This window comes from Peromyscus maniculatus, chromosome 10, assembly GCF_049852395.1.
Source record: "Peromyscus maniculatus bairdii isolate BWxNUB_F1_BW_parent chromosome 10, HU_Pman_BW_mat_3.1, whole genome shotgun sequence".
NCBI classification, from domain to species: Eukaryota; Metazoa; Chordata; class Mammalia; order Rodentia; family Cricetidae; genus Peromyscus; species Peromyscus maniculatus.
The window spans coordinates 92,919,161-92,939,740 of NC_134861.1; the positions used below are offsets into that span (position 1 = coordinate 92,919,161).

Sequence of the window (20,580 nt, forward strand, 5' to 3'; positions counted from 1 at the left end):
TCCTGTGCAGGTTGTGGAGTCACCTATGTTAACAGAAGTGGAACTCACGTAACTTGGTAACACGGATGCTACAACGGCACAGGACGCTCAGCACCGGGCACGGTGCAGATGGCAAGCAATGAGAGTGAATGCCCAACAACCCGGGCTGTGGAGATTCACTCACAGGCGGGCTCTTTATGAGACAGAGCACAGATAAAACGCCCCATATAGCCGGGTGGTGGCGGTGCAAGCCTTTAATACCAGTGGCAAATGGTTCTCTGTTTTAGTCCAGTTTGGTCTACACACAGAACAATCCTGTCTCAAAAAAAAAAAAAAAAGCCTCTACATGGGAAGCCAGTGCTCTCCACAAGTCTGCATCCTCAGTCCTGTTTTTAGCTTCTGTCAGGAAGTACTCTTTATTGAGTATACTGAAGAAAAAAAATTAGATATTTTTCAAAGAAACATTAAACTCTACAGTCTAGAAGCATGGTCTTACAGATCACTGTCTTAGAGTAAAGGGGCACATAGTGTAATCCTCGGGTGGGGAGACGACTCAACAGTGAGGTGCTTGCCGCACACTGTGTCTAAAAACCGCCCACAGAGATGCTCAGTAAGTAAAGGCACCTACCGCCAAGCCCTAAGACCTCTTAGTTCAATCTTGTGAGAGGGGACACTGACCACAGGCTACTGTGACCTCCACAGCATGTGCAGTGGTGTATATGCATCCACATCCACACTCCCTTCCTTCCACACGAGGACAGGTATGACAGCACACATTGCAATCCCAGCTAGCGGGGTGGAGAAAGGCAGATCCACAGAGCTCATCTGCCAGCTCTATGTCCAGTGGTGACTCCAGGCTCAGTGAAAGACTGTATCAAGAATATAGGTTGAGGAACGCTCGGCAAGGCATCAGACGATGACTTGTGGCTGCCACAAATGTGTGTACACCTCCCCCACCCCACACAATCTTCTGTACTCTATTTAGAGAGAGTCAGAATTAATGATTTTGTCTTTTCTATATCCATATCTATGTTACTCAGAGATTCTATGAGAAACCAGAATTATGTTTGGCTATTTCTTAAGAGTATACAATTGGAGGTCTGAGTATTTTGCTCAGTGGCAAGCACTTGCTTAGTATATACAAGGTCTTGGGTTTGATCTCTAATACAGCAACAATACAACAACAAATAAAAAAAAATTTAATGCGCGCACGCATGAGAGAGCAGGTGCCCAAGTAAGCTTGGAGCCATCGAGTCCCTGGAGCTGGAGTTACAGATGGCTGTGAGCCGCCATGTGAGTGCTGAAAAATAAACTTGGGTCCTCTGCAAGAGCAGCAAGTGCTCTTGACTACAGAGCCATCTCTCCGGCCCAATATATTATATATTATACCATTATTAAGATATAAATAAATATATATATTAAGGAAACTAGAACTATAGGGATGGAAGAGAACCAAAAGATCAAATAATCTATCATTTATTAGTATAAGAAAACTGCCGACTAGAGAGATAGTTTCTGTCATCCAGCAGTGGGCATTACTAAATTCTGATGGTTCCTTCCCAAGCTCTGCGGTAGAGTGTGGTGTTAGACCACTCTGAGATCAGCGCTGAGGTTGGACTGCTTATATATGACAAGCTGAACCTTGGCAAGCTGAACCTTGCTGAGCTTCAATTTCTGGCCTGTGAGACACTCAATAGCAGTTTCTAGAGTTAATTCTGTGATGAGGCTGGATCACAGTGCGTGTGCAAGGCTTGCACACTGTCTATGTTAAGTCTCTAAGTTAGCTGTCTTTCTTCCCTCTACAGTGCAGGTCCCTGAAGTTCATGTGGTGGTTTGGATGAGAATAGCCCCCCTAGGCTCACTTTGGAATAGACCTCCCCAACTGCTGGAACCACTTGGGAAGGATTAGGAGGTGTGGCCCTGATGGAGAAGGTGTAACACTGGAGCTGGCTTTGAGGTTTCAAAAGCCCATGGCAGGCCCAGTCTCTGCCTATGGATCGGATGTGAGCTCTCAGCTACTGCTCCAGCACCACACCTGCTCCCATGCTCCTCACCATGATGGCCATGGACTCACCCTCTGAAACTAGAAACAAGCCCCCAATTAAATGCTCTCTTTCTTTTTTTTTTTTTTTTTTTTTGTTGTTGTTGTTGTTGTTTTTTCGAGACAGAGTTTCTCTGTGTTGTTCTGGTGCCTGTCCTGGATCTCACTCTATAGACCAAGCTGGCCTCAAACTCACAGAGATCCTCCTGGCTCTGCCTCCTGACTGCTGGGATTAAAGATGTGTGCCACGACTACCTGGCTAGAAACTAGTAAAATATTATAAGGAATTTTTTTATTTAAACACATTGAACTAATTTACATAAACTTGCTACTACCTAAATATCAATGATAGGAAATTTGCCAAACTAATGAAATACAATGACACTAAAATATCAGAAAGTTTCCATTTTTCAGAATATCTACTCAACATATTAATGCAAACTGAAAGCAGATAACCTAATTTCTCAAAAATGTTTGCTTTTAAAGGAAAATGGAAACAGAATCAAACCAGTTTCTAAACTGTTGCTATATGGCATCAATTTTCTTAGGTCTGATGACTAATATAGATCTAACTCTATAGTTAATGTCAAGAGTTCGATATCCTCAAATTTTTACTATTTTAGGTGATTTTAGTTTCTAGCTGAGGACAGCCTTGAACCCCTGACCTCCTTGCCTCTGACTGCCAAGTGCTGGGATTACAGATACATATGTCTATGCCTTGCTTCAGTATTTGAAGTAAGCAGGGGAAAACGTTCTAGCAAAGGATTCATGTCAGCATGATATGATCTATCTACCATTTTGGAGAGAAAATCCTGACTACTGCTCAAAATGAAAATGAGGAGTTATGTTTTAGAACAAAAACAGGAAGAGACGAAGTTCCCTGAAGCAGCAGCACGGTACCTGGCATGATTTTCCAGAACCCGGAGAGGAGAGGAGGCAAATCGAAGATCCCACATCTGGATCACTGGTAACCGATCATCCTCAGAGGCCAGGACCATCTGCGTAGCAACATCAGGGTGCCATGCCAGCCCAGAGCAATGCATCTGCAGACAGGTAAGGCTCACATCTTAGCAACCATGTTACTTTATGAAAAGCAGAATTAGAATTTGAAGACTATGTCGCAACTGAAATGAACAGGAAAAAGCATCAGCTCAGACTAGTTCCAAACCTTTTAAATATTACTAAACAGGCTTAAATAGTCTTGGAAATATAGCATTTGCATGTTTTCTACTCATCTACTTGATACACATAAAGCAATTCAGAATCAAAATAATTCTATCATCTAAAATGAATTTCACTATCAATACTGTAACTTAGAGGATTGTTTTGGGGGCTGGAGAGATGGCTCAGAGGTTAAGAGCACTGGCTGCTCTTCCAGAGGTCCTGAGTTCAATTCCCATCAACCACATGGTGGCTCACAACCATCTGTAATGAAATCTGGTGCCCTCTTCTGATGTGCAGTCATACATGCAAGCAGAACACTGTATACATAATAAATAAGTAGATTTAAAAAAAAGAATTGTTTTATACAAACTTAAAATATAACACTTTCAAAAATAAAAATAGATAAAAGTTCTCAATTAAAAACTAAAAGTCCTTCTACCTTTCCTAAAAATAAAAAATAAAAATAAAAATAAAAAAATAAATTAAAAAAAAAAACAACACCGTATCTTAAGCAACAACTACCATCCAAAGTTTCATGAGATAATTACTATTATTGGGAATGACCCAAAAGTTTAAATTCTAATAAATATTCTACATAATGATTAAGATTATTTTCGCATGCTTTATTCCACTGGAACTTGTGTTAACATTCCTGGTCCACTGTAGTCATCTAGAGGAAGGTTCTTTTCAACAGTTCTGTGGCATTTTAAATGATACACACATTCTGACTTAGGCACTCTTGTTTTAGAAAATCTTTACCAGGGTGGGCAACAGGGCTCAGCACGTAAAGGCACTTGCTGCCAAACCTGGAGAGCGAAGTTTAAGTTTGGGACCCCATGGAAGAAGGAGAACCAAGTCCTTGAAGGACCACACAGTGCACAATGGAGCGTGAATGCTCACACACCACCAACAACAAAAAAAACCCGAACACCATAAATGTAATAAAAGTATTTTTGAAGTTTTAAATAAAAAAGAAAGAATGAAAGAAAGGAAGGGAGGGAGGGAGGGAGGAAGGAAGGAAGGAAGGAAAGAAGAAAGAAAGAAAGAAAGAAAGAAAGAAAGGAAGGAAGGAAGGAAGGAAGGAAGGAAGGAAGGAAGGAAGGAAGGAAGGAAGGAAGGAAGGAAGGAAGGAAGGAAGAAAGAAAGGAGTGAGGTGAGAGGGAGGGAAGAAAATCAGGCCACCAAGAGGGCTCACTGGGCAAAGGTGCCTACCACTAAGCCCCCCACACCTGAGTTTGATCTCTGGGACCCACTGATGGAAAGAGGAGAACAATTCCCAAAAGTCCTCTGAACTCAACATGTGCTTCACCGCACATGTGCTGACAGACACACACACACACACACACACACACACACACACACACACACACACACACACACACACAGGCACATGAAATTACTAAATGCAGTGCTTAAAAAACAAAAAGCATATCCAACATGGTGTACTGGGTATTTAATTATTGTGCTGAGGGGTAGGGAGCATTCATCCCAATATTAGCCGATTTATAAAAGACAGGATTTTAATTTTACAAAAATTTGACTTCTTGAAACAAGCCTCAGAGCACTTACAGTAGAAGTACTGTGTGTATTTTAAGTCAGTCCTATACTTACCCTGTTACTGTGGTCACTGACTTTGATGATGGGCTCATTTTTCCTAAGATCCCACACGGTTGCCCGGCCACTGGGACTGGCTGATGCTAAAATATGCTGAACTTGCCTGTTCCATGCAATGCAGCTGATGTCTTCCGGTGGCTACAAAGGAACACACCATTAAAACCATTGTCATGCTGTGCTGGTCAGCTCTGTCAACCCGAGGGACTGGAGTCACGGGAGCCTCCCTGAGGAACTGCCTCCATGAGCCAGCTCTGAGGGGTGTCTGTACAACACTTTCTGACTGCTGACTGATGTGGGGGTGCCCAGCCCAGAGAGGGAGGTACCAGCCCTGGGCAGGGGGGTCTAGGCTATAGAAGGAAAGAAACTGGTCAAGCCAGGGGAAGCAAGCTCTCCCCAGTGACAGACTGTGACCGCGACATGGAAGTGACATCATAAGGTTCCTTCCCCAGGTTGACTTTGGGCACTGTTTAATCACAGCATCAGAAAGTAACTAGAACATTACTACATTCAAATTTAATTATAAAGCCAGGTGTGGGGGCACACACCTTTAATCCCAGCATGATGGAGGCAGGCCATTTTCTGAGTTCGAGACCAGTCTAGGTCTATATACTGAATTTTGGGACAGCCAGAGCTACATGGTAAGACCCTGCCTCAAAAACCTAAAAAATAAATTTAATCATAAATTCTAATTCTTCATTTATAATTCTCTCTCTCTCTCTCTCTCTCTCTCTCTCTCTCTCTCTCTCTCTCTCTCTTTCTGAGACAGACAGGGTCTCACTCTGTAGCTCTGGTTCCCCTGGAACTCACAGAGATCCATCAGCCTCTGCTTCCCAAGTTCTGGGGTTAAAAGCATATACCACCATACCTGGCTGATCCTTTTTTTGTTTGTTTGTTTTTAAATCTATTATCTAAAAATTAGATCCATCTATTCCACAAATTTCCTTTTTATTCATATATTCACAACACGTATCATATTGTTAAAAACACAAATCTACATAGCTTCAAATACTTGATATTGTTTAATATCGTCTCAATCCACCAACCATTTGTTGAGTTCTTGCTATAAACCAAGCCGTTTCTTTATTTGTAGTTGTCGCAAGACAGACCACAAACTACAACACTGATGGCTGGTGAGTGTGACCTCTAATTACACAGGACAAAAAGGACAGGCTAGACAACCAGGAAAAAATGCTTTTATAAAAGGTAGACTATAGGCTATCATTAAGCTACCTTTCAAGACTTCAAAATGGTAGGAGCAGTTACAAGGGCCAGTAAAACTGGGACTCTACACAATGAAAAATTTAAAATGAGCAGCTGCTATTGCCCAGCCTACGTGAAATGCACAGGAGTGAGTTTATTTAGTAAATCTGAATGCTGATAAAACCGCTACTATTTATCAAAGAACAAGACTGTCACTGTGAAACAATTATCAAACATCTGTCTGTTTGGTGTACTTCTCTAGGCCTAGTACAACAAATACTGCCAGTTGGTAGGTGATGAATGACTATTTACTGTTCAAAGAATCACTGATACCTTCCTTGCAGAAAGATTGTATTTTCTTTTATTTTTTGAGACACTGTCTCATTATGCAACCCTAGCTGGTCTGGAACTCACTCTGTAGATCATAGTGGCCTTGAACTCACAGAGATCTTCCTGACTCTGCCTGCTGAGTGCCAGGGTTAAAGGCCTGTGCCACCACACCTATCAACGTTTTATTTTAGATAAGGTCTCATTCTATATTCAAGCTCAAAGCAATCCTCCTGCCTCCAACTTATAAGAGAAACATAGTTATCAATACTTTACTATGCCATAGAAAATTAATGATATGTAAGTACTAGTCTGCATTCAAAAAACTTAAAATCAACATAAATACATTTAAAAGAAGGGCTTTTGGTTCCTTTGATTACACTGATCAACCATTCATATTATACCTGTGTTTTGGCTCCTGGTGTCATCGGAGTTGCGAAATTGTTTAGATCCCAAATGTAGATTTCAGATTCATTAGCACCAGAGGCCACCAAATTGGTCTGCAAAAAGAAACAATAATCAAATAACAAATAACTGAAAACTCAGAATAACTAAACTAAAATGTTGACTTTAATACACACTTTTTCTATTGATTCAAAACAATCACGTTTGGCTTCCTAATTATCCATAATTCTTCATCCAAGTTAACTTTTTGTGAAACTATTTTAAAGCAATGCGTTACAAAAAAGAGCAGTTCCGGAGTTGAACTGTAAAAAGTCAAGCACATTAACCACGTAGGGAGCTCTGTTTGTGGCTGTGCATCTCTGGAAGAAAATGTGACCACAGACAAAAGCACTTGCCAATTACGGCTCTCCAAGACACCCGAATCCTACAACTACACCCTACAGCTGCCGCATCTTTCTCGGGCACCTCACAGCCAGCGCCCGGAGACAGGAGAGCCTGCCGCTGTGCTCACACGGGTCTGGCTCATGGCCGCTGTGCTCACACGGGTCTGGCTCATGGCCGCTGTGCTCACACGGGTCTGGCTCATGGCCGCTGTGCTCACATACGTCTGGCTCATGGGCACATAGTTTCGTTACAATGAATAGTATTTCCGGACGATTTCTACTTCAAGTCCATTGGGTTAAAACGATCCTAAAAGTGGTGAGAAGTACAATAATGGGTTTCACAAACTGACCTCATAGGCTACTTTTCATGCTCATAAATTTTTATCAACTGGTGCTATGAGCTGACCTAACATAAGCGTTAAAGTTTCCAAAGTCTGGGGCTCCTACTATCTACAGGTGTCCAGGCAGAAGGCATGACATTTTAAACTTCTAAATGTAAATACAAGCCAGCCTATCAGCTAAATGTTTTAGTCCCAGCCTGCTGAGGGCAGATATTACCTTTTGTGCGTATTTGGTTGGGTAACGCATCACGTGAAATGTGGGTGCTCAGGCATCTGTGTACATGTGCATACGAGGTCAGAGACCAACCTCAGATGTCATCCTCAGAAACACTGTCCACCTCCTCTGAGGTAAGATCTCACTGGCATGGAACCCACCAAATAGGCCAGAGCAGCTGGCCAGCGAGCCCCAGGGGTCCTGGCTCCACCTCCCCAGGACTGAGATCACCCCTTTCACAGGGTCCCGTGATTGAACCAAGTATTCTGCGTACAATGTAAACACTTCTCCAATCCAGCCAGCTCCTCAGGGCCCTGGGGTTTTGTTGTTTGAGACAGAGTCTTGAACTTACCATGTAGCTGAGGCTAGCCTCAAATTCCTGATCCTTTTGCCTGCACCTCCCAAGTGCTGAGGTAACAGGCGTGTGACACCATGTCTATGCCTGGCTTCTAATCTGAACTCTGAATTGTACAAGCGTAAGTCTTTACCTTTCATTTCTAATACTGAAGCCTAGTAGTTATTTCAAATGAAGAACAAATATTTTAAGAACCATGAAAGGAAAAAATAAAAATAACCATGAATGAATGTCAAACAAAGTCAAACCTGGAAAATGTTTATATCCAAGGCTCTCACTGGCCCAGTATGCTTGTCCTTTTGGGCAATCACAACTTCCTTGTCTCCAGCTATGATTTTAGAAGGATCATAAAGAATAATGTTTCCATTTTCTCCACCTGCAATCAGAACTCCAGAAATATCTCCTTTGGAATCCATCTTATGAGGTCCCCAGATCAACTTGTGGTACCTTAAGGAGAAAATAAACAACTCATTCTTAGACTCAAATAAGTGTCCATATATATATATATATATATATAGTTTGTTTGTTTGTTTTTTGGTTTTTCGAGACAGGGTTTCTCTGTGTAGCTTTGTGCCTTTCCTGGATCTCGCTCTGTAGACCAGGCTGGCCTCGAACGCACAGAGATCCGCCTGCCTCTGCCTCCCGAGTGCCACCACTGCCTAGCTAATGTCCAAATATTTTTAATTATATTTTTATCTATAACTTCCTATGTAATACAAACTGTAGTTTCTTTTTTCTCTTTGACTCCTGCTGACTGTATCCCCAGTAAAACAGAATTTTAATGTCTACTTAAGTATTTATATTTGATTACCTGATCTCTAAACAGTGAAGACTTTCCAGAAAAATATAGAAGTTTACTTGAACTTAAAAATGACTTTATCATTTAAAAACTGTGCATCCCTGGGCAAGTACTTAATAATACCAAAATGTATTCTGTTCACCTGCACAACAGAGCTAATCAACTACTTTCTTAGAGAATAAAACATCGGGCCAGATGGTTTAATCCCAGCACGTGGGAGGCAGAGGCAGGAGGATCTCTGTGAATTCTAGGCCAGCCTGGGCTACAGAATGAGTTCCAGGACAGCCAGGACTACATAGAGAAATCCTGTCTCAAGAAAGAGAGAGAGAAAGAAAAAGAAAGCTTTCCATTTGATTATAGAAGTGTTCATGAATATGTAGCCTAAGGAACAGGAACAGTAAAAGTGTTAAGGGAGTCATTGGAAATTTTCTGAGACATGATTTCAAAATTACATGTTTTATTTCTAGTAGAGGACAATGATCCTGGCCTCATGTGGAGATAAAATTAGACTGTGGAATGAAAGTATATGGCCTGAAACAGACAGTGGGTGGAAAACCTTTGCACCAAGAGTGCACCTTGGGATCTTATCACGGGAGAAACTGCAAAGCCTGAGAGGACCCACAGACCTCCACGACTCAAGCTATATTCTCATCTCCTGAACGCCTCTTTAAAACCTGCTCCAAACAGGCACTGGAGACAAGGCTCAGTGGTTAGTAGCACGGCCACATCTGATGGGACGGCAGAGGCCGTAAGGCCAGCCCAGCTGCCTGACCAAGACCCAGCAGAGCTGAGCCATGGATGGCTGCCACGCCACCTCTGGTTTTCATCTCCACCTGCTGCACACTTGGGAGACTTTTAATATTTATATAATTTGGGGATACTAAATTGATGGAAAATATCTTATGTATCATTTATGCCTTCTCCCAGGAGTATTGCTTCTAAGGTTCCCCAGGAAAGTCCTGAACATGCTATGCCCTCCCACTTTTAGAGAGCTATCCTTATCTACTTGAAGGTCTTCCTTACCGTGGAGGCTGTGACACACCTAAAGAAGCCAGAGGTCTCTTTAGGAGGCTGTGAGACATCCTGAAACATCTGTCCCTGTACTTATGCAGGAACAAGATATTCAAAACAAAGTAAACTGCTGAAATTGAGTGTACTTTCTCTACGTTACATATAATACAGTGTGAGTGGGCCTGAGAGATGGCTGAGAAAGTGAAGGCACTTGCTGCCAATCCTGACAACGTGAGCTTGATCCCAGGACCAACATGGTAAAAGTTGAAAACCAATTTCTACAAGTTGTCCACTCTTTCACATATACCCCTTCCCACATAAACTCCCATAAAATAATAAATAACCAGGCATGGTAGCCAGTAATGGAGCCATAATGGACACCTTAAATCCCAGGACTCAGGAGGTAGAGGCAGGAGGATTTCTGTGAGTTCAACGTCAGCCTAGTCTACATAGGACAACCAGGACTACATAGAGAGATCCTGTGTGTGTATAAACTGTGTGTGTGTATACTCCCTTCTTTAGTCATACCTACATTTTATAAGACAAAAGAGACAAACAACTCTCCTACACTGAGAAAAGAAGGATGTTAGGGCTGGAGTCTTCTGGCCACACTACACCTAACAGCGATGAAACCTTCAATAGGACTTACCAATACTTTACTTCCACAAAAACGCACTTGTACACTTATCCACAAGTTTTTCATGTCACTGGCAGTACTCCTTAGAGTTTTAACAATCCTAACTACAGACAGAGGTAGACCACAGGACTGGGGTGTGGCTCATTTGGTAGAGTGCTTGCCCAGCATGCACAGTCCTGGGTTCAGGCACAGGCACTACACAACCCAGCAGTGGTGGCACTTGACCATAACCCTAGCACTCAGGACACAGAGGCAGGAGGAGCAGAACTTCAAGGCCATTCTTGGCTACAAGTGAGTTCCAGGTCCACCTGGGCTACAGGAGACCCTGCCTCAAAATAAAAAATAAAATAAAATAAAGCCATCTACCACAACACACACCTTTTTTTTTTTTTTTTTTTTTTTTTTTTTTTTTTTTGAGACACGGTTTCTCTGTGTGGTTTTGGTACTGCTCCTGGATCTCGCTCTGTATGTAGACCAGGCTGGCCTCGAACTCACAGAGATCCGCCTGCCTCTGCCCCAGAGTGCTGGGATTAAAGGCTTGTGCCACCACTACCCAGCCTACAACATATACTTAAATAATAATATGACCTTAAGGCTGAATCTCATACCTGTGAGCAGAGGAGAAAGTAGCACAAGACTTCATATCCAAGGATGGGTCTGAAAGGTCTAACTCAAATATCTCCAGGGAAGCATTGGTACTAAATGTTGCATCCAACTGCTGAGCAGATGTTCCTACAGGAAATATATGTATGGTAACTACATATGCAAAATAAAAGACTTGGAAAGTGGCAGGAAAGAGAAACTAAAAGCATGTCTTTAATTGTCATGAATACATCTGTGGCTGAAACACACATGCCACTGAGCATGTCAAAGTGACTGCAGCAATAAAATTCTGGCCCAAGGCTGGGAGATGATGTCTCCAAGAGTAGGTAGTTACAGGTAAGATTTAAAGGCTGTAGCTATCTTAGAATCTCTCTGGACAAACAGTCCCATAATGCACCGCATCTGCTTTAAGTCCTATACAAAGTACTCTTTATTTAAAGTGCTTCTGTCAAGTTTGCTCATGATTCATTCAAACTCGCTTGTTATGTCATCTGCTGCTCCAACTTCTGGTGGGCTAAAGATGAACTTGATTCCTGTGCACTGGGAAAGATACTATGTACGTAACACACGATCAGTGCTATCAAGTACAGCACTGTAAACACAGGAAGATCACCACATTAAATACAGGGAGGATGGAGGCATCTTGCTGGAGAAGGAGAAACTTTACAGAGAAGATGAAGCTTGAACTAAAGCTTAAAATACAAGTTCGAAGAAGGCAGGCATAGACTTAGGTAATCACACTGTCTTCTCTTTTGAACTTACCTGTGGCTAGGTAAATGGGGTGGTTCTGGGCAGGGCTCCATGCCTGCATAGCTGTACGATCTATTTCCTTTAACTTCATTCTGCTAAAATGAACATTTTACAGAGAAATACAACACAGAATATTAAAATAACTCATAGAAACATACTGAACAAATCACTAAAATATTAATAATACCCCAGTACCAATAATATAAATGTATTGTTGGAAATGTCCAATATTAGACATAAACGTGGGACTATTTTGGGGACAAATATTCTATTATTCTAACTCTCTATGGATTACACAGTTGAGTGCCCATTATCTGAAATGACAGGGACCAGAAATGCTTCAGATTTCAGAGTTTCTCTGATCCTAGAATATTTTCTAGAGCTGAACATGCCTAGGTACAAAATCTAAAATGCTTCAAAATATGCAACTCTTTAGATGTTTCAGTTAGGGGTGCTCAATGTACAGTCCTCAGCTAAAAAAAAAAAATATCAGCCTGTAAAAAAACACCCCACCAGAAGGGTGTGTGTGTGTGTGTGTGTGTGTGCGCGCGCGCGTGTGCCGGTCCACAGTGGCGCTGCACACCTTTAATCCCAGGGCTCTTTTTGTGTAGCTATTATTTCTCTGTAATTGAGACCTTTTATATTTTCATTTCTACACATTTCTGGTTCTAACTTTGAAATCCTAAATAATTTTATTTAATGACATTAATCCCCAGTTTCTTTATTCATTAACTCACCAACTGCTAGCTGCACAAATAAAGGTTATTTTCATGTGTATGGTGTTTTGCCTGCACATATGTCTGTGCACCACGTGAGTACAGTGCCCACAGAGGCCAGAAGGTAGCGTAAGATCCACTGCAACTGGGGCTGGAGGTGGTTTTGGGTGCTGGGAACTGAACCCGGGTCCCTGCCAAAGCAGCAAGCGCTCTCACCTTGGAGCCGTCCTCCAGTCCTGGCTCATACAGTCCTGCTGCTGCTCTTGCACTCTTTTTTTTTTTTTTTTTTTTTTTTTTTTTTTTTTTTTTTTTTTTTTCCGAGACAGGGTTCCTCTGTGTAGCTTTGGAGCCTGTCCTGGAACTCACTCTGTAGCCCAGGCTGGCCTCGAACTCACAGAGATCCGCCTGCCTCTGCCTCCCGAGGGCTGGGACTAAAGGCGTGCCCACCCCCGCCCTTTAAGTCAACAGCGTTATCGTTAGTATTTCCCTTTGTACGGCTGAATGTGCTGAGATTTCCCCTGACCGACTTGACCCCGATCACTGCAGAGTAGAGCTCTAGACTTTCCCATCTCCTACTCTGCGCTTCTTCACTTGCTACTTGAACATCAAATCCTGCATTACGGACTTCTACCCTCCTAGCCTTTCTCCTTCCACCCCTCCTGGTTCCCTGCCTGGTGAATCAATGCTCTCAACACTCGGCGGCTTCCTCACTCTTCAGAGCATCAAGTTCCTTTGATTAGTTTCCAGAGAAGGGCTTCAGAATTGAATGTTATGCTTTCAAATAGTTTCTTCCACTGGAAGATTTTACAAACGGCAAAATTCAGCTGCAGAAAGTTAGATGATTTGTACAAACTCCAAAGAGACAGCCAAGACTGAACTCAGAAGTTTACCTCCCAAATTCAAGCTCTTGTTTCTAACTGCCTGTAAGCTGGTGATTCAGTTTCTCTGTCCTTGTCAGAGGATGCAGCTGAGTGGCAGAGTGCCAAGCTAGCGTGCAGAGGCCCTCTACACATGACGACACACACACACACACACACACAGTCCCACAGCCTTAGCTCTCCAGAGAAACTGGGCAATCAGAAGTTCATGGGCATTCTGTTTCTGCTACTTCCTGGCTAGACTAGGCACATGGGGCCTGTTTCAAATCAACAAAAACAATAAAAAAGTTAGACTTAAAAAAAATACTGAGAACAGGCTGGCAAGATAGCTCAATGTGTAAAGGTGCCTGACTTCAAACCGACAACCCAAGTCTAATCACGTGGCACCCGTGGCACCCGGGATAGAGACTGTCCTGACTCCACTTGCACACGTGCATTCACACACACACAAATTTAAATTAAAGATATTACTATCCAGAAGAAACAACGACAATGCACCTACCATGCACAGTAAAGTAAGAGGACGAGGCACTCGTTTTGGGAGCTAGGCATGATGTCACATACCTGTAAGATCAGCGCAAGAGGCCGGAGCAGGAGGACTAGTTCAAGGTCATCTGTCATTACACAGCGAGTGTGAGGCCAGCTCAGCTACAAGAGACCCTGCCTCGAAACAAGCAAAAAAGGAAAGAACTTCATTCTAGAAAGGGGACTAGGTAAGCTGGGCACAGTGGCACAGGACTGCAATCTCCACACTTGGCAACTGGAAGCAGGAGGATCAGGAGTTCCAGGCCAGCCAGGCTACAAATGCTGGAAGGATAGCCTGGTCTACATAATGAGTTCCAGGCCAGCCTGGCTACAAAAGCTGGAAGGATAGCCTGGTCTACATAATGAGTTCCAGGACAGCCAGGGCTACACAGTGAGACCCTCTCTCAAAAAACAAAACAACAACAAAAACCTGAAAGAAAACAAGACAAAACAGAACGAATGAGCTGGGTAAAGTGGGACTGCACTCTTGTACTACTGGTCAACAGTCACCTCTGACGTTGGACATTGGCCCTGCTACTATTAGATACGGTATGCTGTTAGACACTGCTTAGCTTTCCTGAGCCCTGGTTTCTACACTTGGAAAAAATGAGTACCTCAGGAGGATCTGAGTTCAAGGTCAGCCCAGTCTACAGAACAAGTTCTAGGACAGCCAGGGCTACACAGAGAAACCCTGTCTTAAAAAACCAAAAAAATACATACATAAATAAATAAATTAATTAATTAAGGGTGACCTCATGGGATAGTATGACTTTTAAACAGGATAACATGTATTATAGAAACTCAAAGTGTCCTGCACATAGATGAGTGTTTTGACGTACCTGAGCTGTAATTCTAGCTTTTCAGGAAGAAAAGGAAGGAAGGAAGAATGGATCACAGATCTATCCTGGGCTACAGATTGAGTTCCAGGCCAGCCTGGGCAACCTGGTGAGACCCTCTCTCAAAACAAAAAGTAAAGAGACTGCATTCTTGTAATCCTAACATTTGGCATGAGACAGGGGGATCCAGGTAGGTTCAATAAGACAGGTTTCCTGTCTTAAAAAAGTCAAGGTGAAAAGCAACAGACAAAGAAACACACACTGACCTCTAGCCTCACTCACAGCACACAGGAGCACTCGGCAGCCAGCACACACACATGCACCCGCGCACACACTAGGTAGGTAGGGGAATCGGCTCACCGCTAGAGAACCTGTGGCTAGCCTGTGAAAGCCCTGGGCTCATGTCTCCATATGAAAGGGAGAGGGGTGTGACGTCCTGGACGTGGTGGCATATCCCTTTAATTCTAGTGCTAAAGGCAGAGGCAGATGGAACTTTGCTAGTCTGAGGCCAGTTTGACCTACACAGTAAAGTCCAGGCTAAGCAGGGCTGCCTAATGAGCCGTCTTTTTTTGTTGTAAATAATTTATTTGTTTGTATTTTATGTGCATTGGTTTTTGCCTGCATGTCTATCTGTGTGAGGGTGTCAGATCCCCTGGAATAGGAGTTACAGACAGTTGTGAGCTGCCATGTGGGTGCTGGGAATTGAACCCAGAAGACCCAGTCTTAACAGTAAGATTCCTTTTTATCTAAGACTGAGGAAATACCATACCTAAGATCATCCTAGGTGAAAAAAAAAAAAAGATTCTGATTTTGTAGGGGAAAAGAAGGAAAAAACAAAAACAGGACCTATTTTCTTCTTATGAGCCTTCTTCCTCCTTTTGGGCAATTGACTTAATCTTTAACAGAAAATTCAAGTTCTAGTTCATTTATGAAAATCCAGTTCACATGGATCTCAATAAGCTCATGACTGTTCACATGAGAAGGGTCACACTTTAGGCATTTTATAATACGATATCGTCCCATTTTAACAAGATACTTTATTATAACCCATTAGCACATATTGTTCATCTGTTTTCCAATCTGCCTTTTTACAAACTGCTTTGAGTATCATCCTGTCAGTTTTCAATCAGGTAGGAAGTCTTATCCTTTTGGGATTCAAGGTTGCTTAAGGTGGGTCTAGAGAGATGGCCCAGTGATTCCAAGTGCCTACTGCTCATGCAGAAGACCCAGGTCCAGCTCCCAGCACCCACACAGCAGCTCACAACTGTCTCTAACTTCAGTTCCAGAAGGTCTGATGCCTTCTTCCAGCCTCCAAGGGTTTCCTGCATGCATGTGACACACATAACCTGACATAAGCTTAAGCCTATGCACATTAAAAACAAATAAATAGGCCGAGTGGTGGTGGCGCACACCTTTAATCCCAGTACTCTGGAGGCAAAGACAGGCGGATCTTTTTGAGTTTGAGGCCAGCCTGGTCTACAGAGTGAGATCCAGGAAAGGTGCAAAGCTACACAGAGAAACCCTGTATCGAAAAACCAAAAATAAATAAATAAATAAATAACCCCAAGTCTGCCTAGGGTGGCCTGAGGTATGTAGAAAATACACAGAAGTTTTGTTTCAATTTTAATGTTTATATTCAAAGGAAACAAATGTACTCAGACCTAGATAAGCTAAAAAGACTAGTGCTAGATAAAACTTTTTCTAATTTAACTACTTAGAGGATCTCTTCATATGTTAAACAAACAAACAAACAAACAAAAAACCCAAGAAAAATACCATCAAGGTGGGGGAGGGGTTAACTTCATAGTAATTTCTTAAAAAATAAAAACAAACATCTATGTTTTTTTAAAAGCTGGTGTTTGGGTCAGGTGGTGGTGGCACCCACCTTTAATCCCAGCGCTCGGGTGGGGCAGAGGCAGGCATATCTCTGTGAGTTCAAGGCTAGCCTGGTAACAGAGCGAGATCCAGAACTGCCAGGGCTACACAGAGAAACCCTGTCTGGAACAACACCCTCCCCGCCCCCCAAAAAACTCCTGACTAGAATGACAGTATCTCTGACAGCTAAGGTACAAAGGCTACCTAATTTTAAGTGTTCAGTTAATGTGTAACACAGAGATAACCACAGGGGCACAAAGTGGAACTCAAAGCAATCTTACCTGTATCTAACTCAAGGTTCTAATATAAAGTAGTTCCTCTTATTAACCTGCACAGAATCAAGTTTGAGTGTCAGCTATGAAAAGAAAACACTGTGTTACAATATGCTCTAGAACTACGCGATAAGTTCTGAATCAAATAAGAAGACTACCACAATCTATGTAGGAATGCTACAAAAATACTGTTTCACGGGACATATGAGCATTTCCCTCTCTTAGAAACACTTACTATTTAATGATAAGCGACTTCCTTAGACTATACGGGACTAAATGAAGCATCTATGCTTCTCAATTACAGCTCATCTTCTAGTTTTGTGTAGCTTTTCAACATCATGTGATTGCAGTCACACTGCGCATCACTGCTGCACTCAAGACCACTTTACCCAGAGCATAATCATAATGAACACAGGGAATGAAGACTTTGAGGGCAGTGATCATCTGTATCTGTCACCCACAGCACAGTACCTACAGCACAGCAGGTAGACTGAGGCCTGGAACACACACCCTACGCTTAAACTTCAGCCTGAGTCTCAGCTCTAAATCTCAGGGCGCTAAATATATGTGTTTTTGCTCCTCTCCCACAAAGCTAATCCCATTATACACTGACAGAATTAAATGAGGTTTTAGAGTGTTTAGAACACTGCTTAGCTCATAGTAAATAAAAACTCACAAACAACAGCTATTTCAAAATCACAATTTAAAGGGCCTGGAGAAAAGGCTCACCCATCAAGAATGTTTCTAGCTCTCAATTCACAATTTAAAAGGTCTATCCCAACAAGTCTTCAAGAATACATCTAAGTGCTGAGGAAAGTGGCATGCAGAGGTATGCAATCTATGGAGACTAAGAAGCAGGAGGTCAGCAGTTTCAGGCCAGCCTGGGCTACAAGGATAAGATCCTGTTTCTAAGAAAACCAAGAGTTGGGGATGCAGCTCCCAATGCTTACCTAGAATATCCAAGGCCCTGTGTTTCAACTCTAGTGTCATTACTCCCTCAATAGAAAACAGAGATCAAAACCTAACATCCGAGGAACATTATGTTCCAGACAAGAACTTACTTTTAAGTGACAATTTTCTTTTTTGTATTGATGTTCGTCACTATTTTTTAAATTATATGCTGTGTGTTTGTGTCTGTGTGGGTATAGGGTACATGAGTACGGACAGGTACTTGCAGAAGCCAGAGGAGTCAGATGAAATGGAGATGATATTGTGGGTGACTGCGAGCCACCAGATGTGGGTATCGGGAAGGGCAACATGTGCTCTTAACTCATGAGCCATCACTGCAGGTAACTGATTTTCAAATTGCAAGCTTTACGAAGCAATATGAAGGCCGACAGTACTGTTCTGTCAAAAGTAGCAACCTTGCAACACTATAGAGCCACCCTACACCTCGGAAAGTGCGAAGTCAGAGGGAATGGTCCCAGCACCTTTGTCTCTCAATGAGGAATACAAATCCCTTACTGGCACTATTTTTAGTAAAAGTGCATGTGGGCAAAATATCTCACTAAGGATAGGAATATTTGTTCTCCAAATGTTATTTAGTGTTATCAACTGTTCGAGGCTTGCCTCATTCAACCAAACTCAAAAATCAACCATGCCTTGCTGAACTAAATGATATCACACTAATCTGCAATGTTAAACTTTAGAAGATGAAATTAACCTACAAAAAAAGAAACACCTTGGGTGTGGTGGTACATCCCTGAAATCCCAGAACTTGGGAGGTAAGAGTTAGGAGGGTCAGAATTCAAAACCATCCTTGGCTATTTGGTGAGTTTGAGGCCATTCTGGGCCACACGAGACTATCTCAAAGAATGAAGGAAGGAGGGAAGAAGAGAAGAAACAAAGAGAAATTAATTTAGCAGTATCACTTTACAAGCTTTTAATGTGGGACTTTCGATCCCCATGAAATTACATAAAAATTCTACCCAGGCATGAGCATACAGTGTAAACATGTTTTTCTAGGAAGATAGCCCAGTGCTTTCAAAGGGGGATAAAAATGCCAAAAGACTGATAGTCACTGCTTTTCACAGTTTACAAACGTCTTCTTACTCTTACATGTTTCAGGAAAAAAAACCTGTTTACATAAAATTAATCAGTAAAATCCAAAACTCATCTCAAACCTCACATTTCCAAACTCTATATATGTGTAACATATTCACAATTAGACAGCAATTATCCAAAAGTTCTCATTCCTGCAAACTTTTCTTGGAGCTATAATTAGGAGTTAGAGAAACAAGGACAGAACTACTCAAAAGGGCAGTAAATTTTAGCCAACTCCTGAATAATCAGGATTTAAGGGAAAAGAGCAAGCGTCTAATTATCTACTTAACAGTTACAGTTGTACACAAAAGAATCAAGTAATCAAGTACCAGCTTTCTATAGTTTAACGATTTGGAGAAACTAGCAAATTAAAAAAAAAAAAAAAAACCTCTTGCAACTTAAAAAAAAAAAACCTGCAGAATTAGTTCTACAAGCTCACAGAAAAAGTTTATACGCCCACAAGTCCAGGCAATTATTTTACAACTGCCTCACGATTTAATTTTGTGTAACAACAGCAGCAAAATCATACACTTTTGAAGGCTATGACTGGCGACTGTTGACCCTAAATAATACAAACGTAGTAAAAAGATAGTAGTCTCAGTTTCCAATCGCTAAACCCTCAAATTTGGCAACAGTTCAAACACCATTTTTTTTTTTTTTTAAATCTCTACCTAACTGAAGTCAAAGCAATGATCCTGAGGTCTGTTTCCCTTCCACGCCCTTGGGGATCGCACCCCTTTGTGCACAGGGTCCGAAGGGTCCTAACCTCAAGCTCACTCCGGAGCAGGGCAGCCTGGAAACCTTGGCGGAGGATGACGGGCGCGATCACCGGGCTGCTGCGACTCCAGGCGTTGTCCCGGCGGGGCCGAAACGAGACAGGGGCGCGGCGTCAGCGGAGAGCGGGCCTCGGGCCTCGGCAGCGGACACCGAACCCGGCGAGGGGCAGGGAACAAACGGCAGACGCACCTGGCGGACCTCGGCGACCTGTCTGTCCTGCGATGGCCGGCGACCGTCGGGCTCTCCCAGCATCCGCCGCCGCCGCCCCTCCTCCGCGGCCCAGGGCCACCTCCACGCTCCGCTCCAACGTGGCAGCCGCAGCCCCGCCTGCGGGCCGGCACTTCCGGGTGCGGGGACTCACCACGCCCACCCTGCCGGCCGGCACTTCCGGGAGCAACGGTTCGCCCCTCCCACCCGGCGGGACGGCACTTCCGGGAGCCGTGGCCCCAGGAGGCGAGTGGAGCTGGAGGACGGGTTTCCGCGGTGTTCTTGGAGGAGGCGCGCCGTGCAGGGAAGCGGCCGCTTGGCGGTGGGTCAAGGGGAGGTCCTGCTGGGCGTCTCCGTCAGGGAAGAGCCGCGGTGACCCCGAGGACGCCACGTAGCTCTCCCGCGAGGCGTCAGCAGCAGCTGGCGACACTCCCCACACCGGGCGGAGGAACAGCGCGGAAGCTGGGCAAGCGCCGGCTCAGTTTGTGTCTCGGCTCTTCTGTTGGTTCTGCGTTTGCCTTTTTGTTGTTGTGGTTTTCGTTATGTTTTGCTTTTCGAGACAGGGTTTCTCTGTGTAGCCTGGCTGTCCAGGGACTCGGTCTGTAGACCAGGCTGGCCTCGAACTCAC

The 20,580-nt window shown here is 43.2% G+C and overlaps 1 protein-coding gene across 50 annotated transcripts in view; it reads right to left on the reverse strand.

Annotated features, from left to right (window-relative positions):
* Window positions 1-20,118, reverse strand: part of Sec31a (SEC31 homolog A, COPII component) — a 58,074-nt gene extending 37,956 nt beyond the window's left edge. For 24 of the 50 annotated variants that reach the window (XM_042257699.2, XM_042257696.2, XM_042257695.2 and 21 more), the window contains exons 1-7: window positions 19,735-19,874; window positions 11,836-11,918; window positions 11,079-11,202; window positions 8,272-8,470; window positions 6,730-6,825; window positions 4,796-4,936; window positions 2,921-3,063 (exon numbers count right to left, since the gene is read on the reverse strand). In XM_042257699.2, coding sequence (XP_042113633.1) covers window positions 2,921-3,063; window positions 4,796-4,936; window positions 6,730-6,825; window positions 8,272-8,470; window positions 11,079-11,202; window positions 11,836-11,914 — 782 coding nt within the window. In that variant the 5' untranslated portion in view covers window positions 11,915-11,918; window positions 19,735-19,874. Of the gene's footprint in view, window positions 1-2,920; window positions 3,064-4,795; window positions 4,937-6,729; window positions 6,826-8,271; window positions 8,471-11,078; window positions 11,203-11,835; window positions 11,919-16,934; window positions 16,982-19,734 lie in introns of all 50 variants that reach the window. The other 26 variants (XM_076546760.1, XM_076546757.1, XM_076546749.1 and 23 more) reach the window with 6 other exon arrangements.
* Window positions 20,119-20,580: the final 462 nt, after the last annotated feature.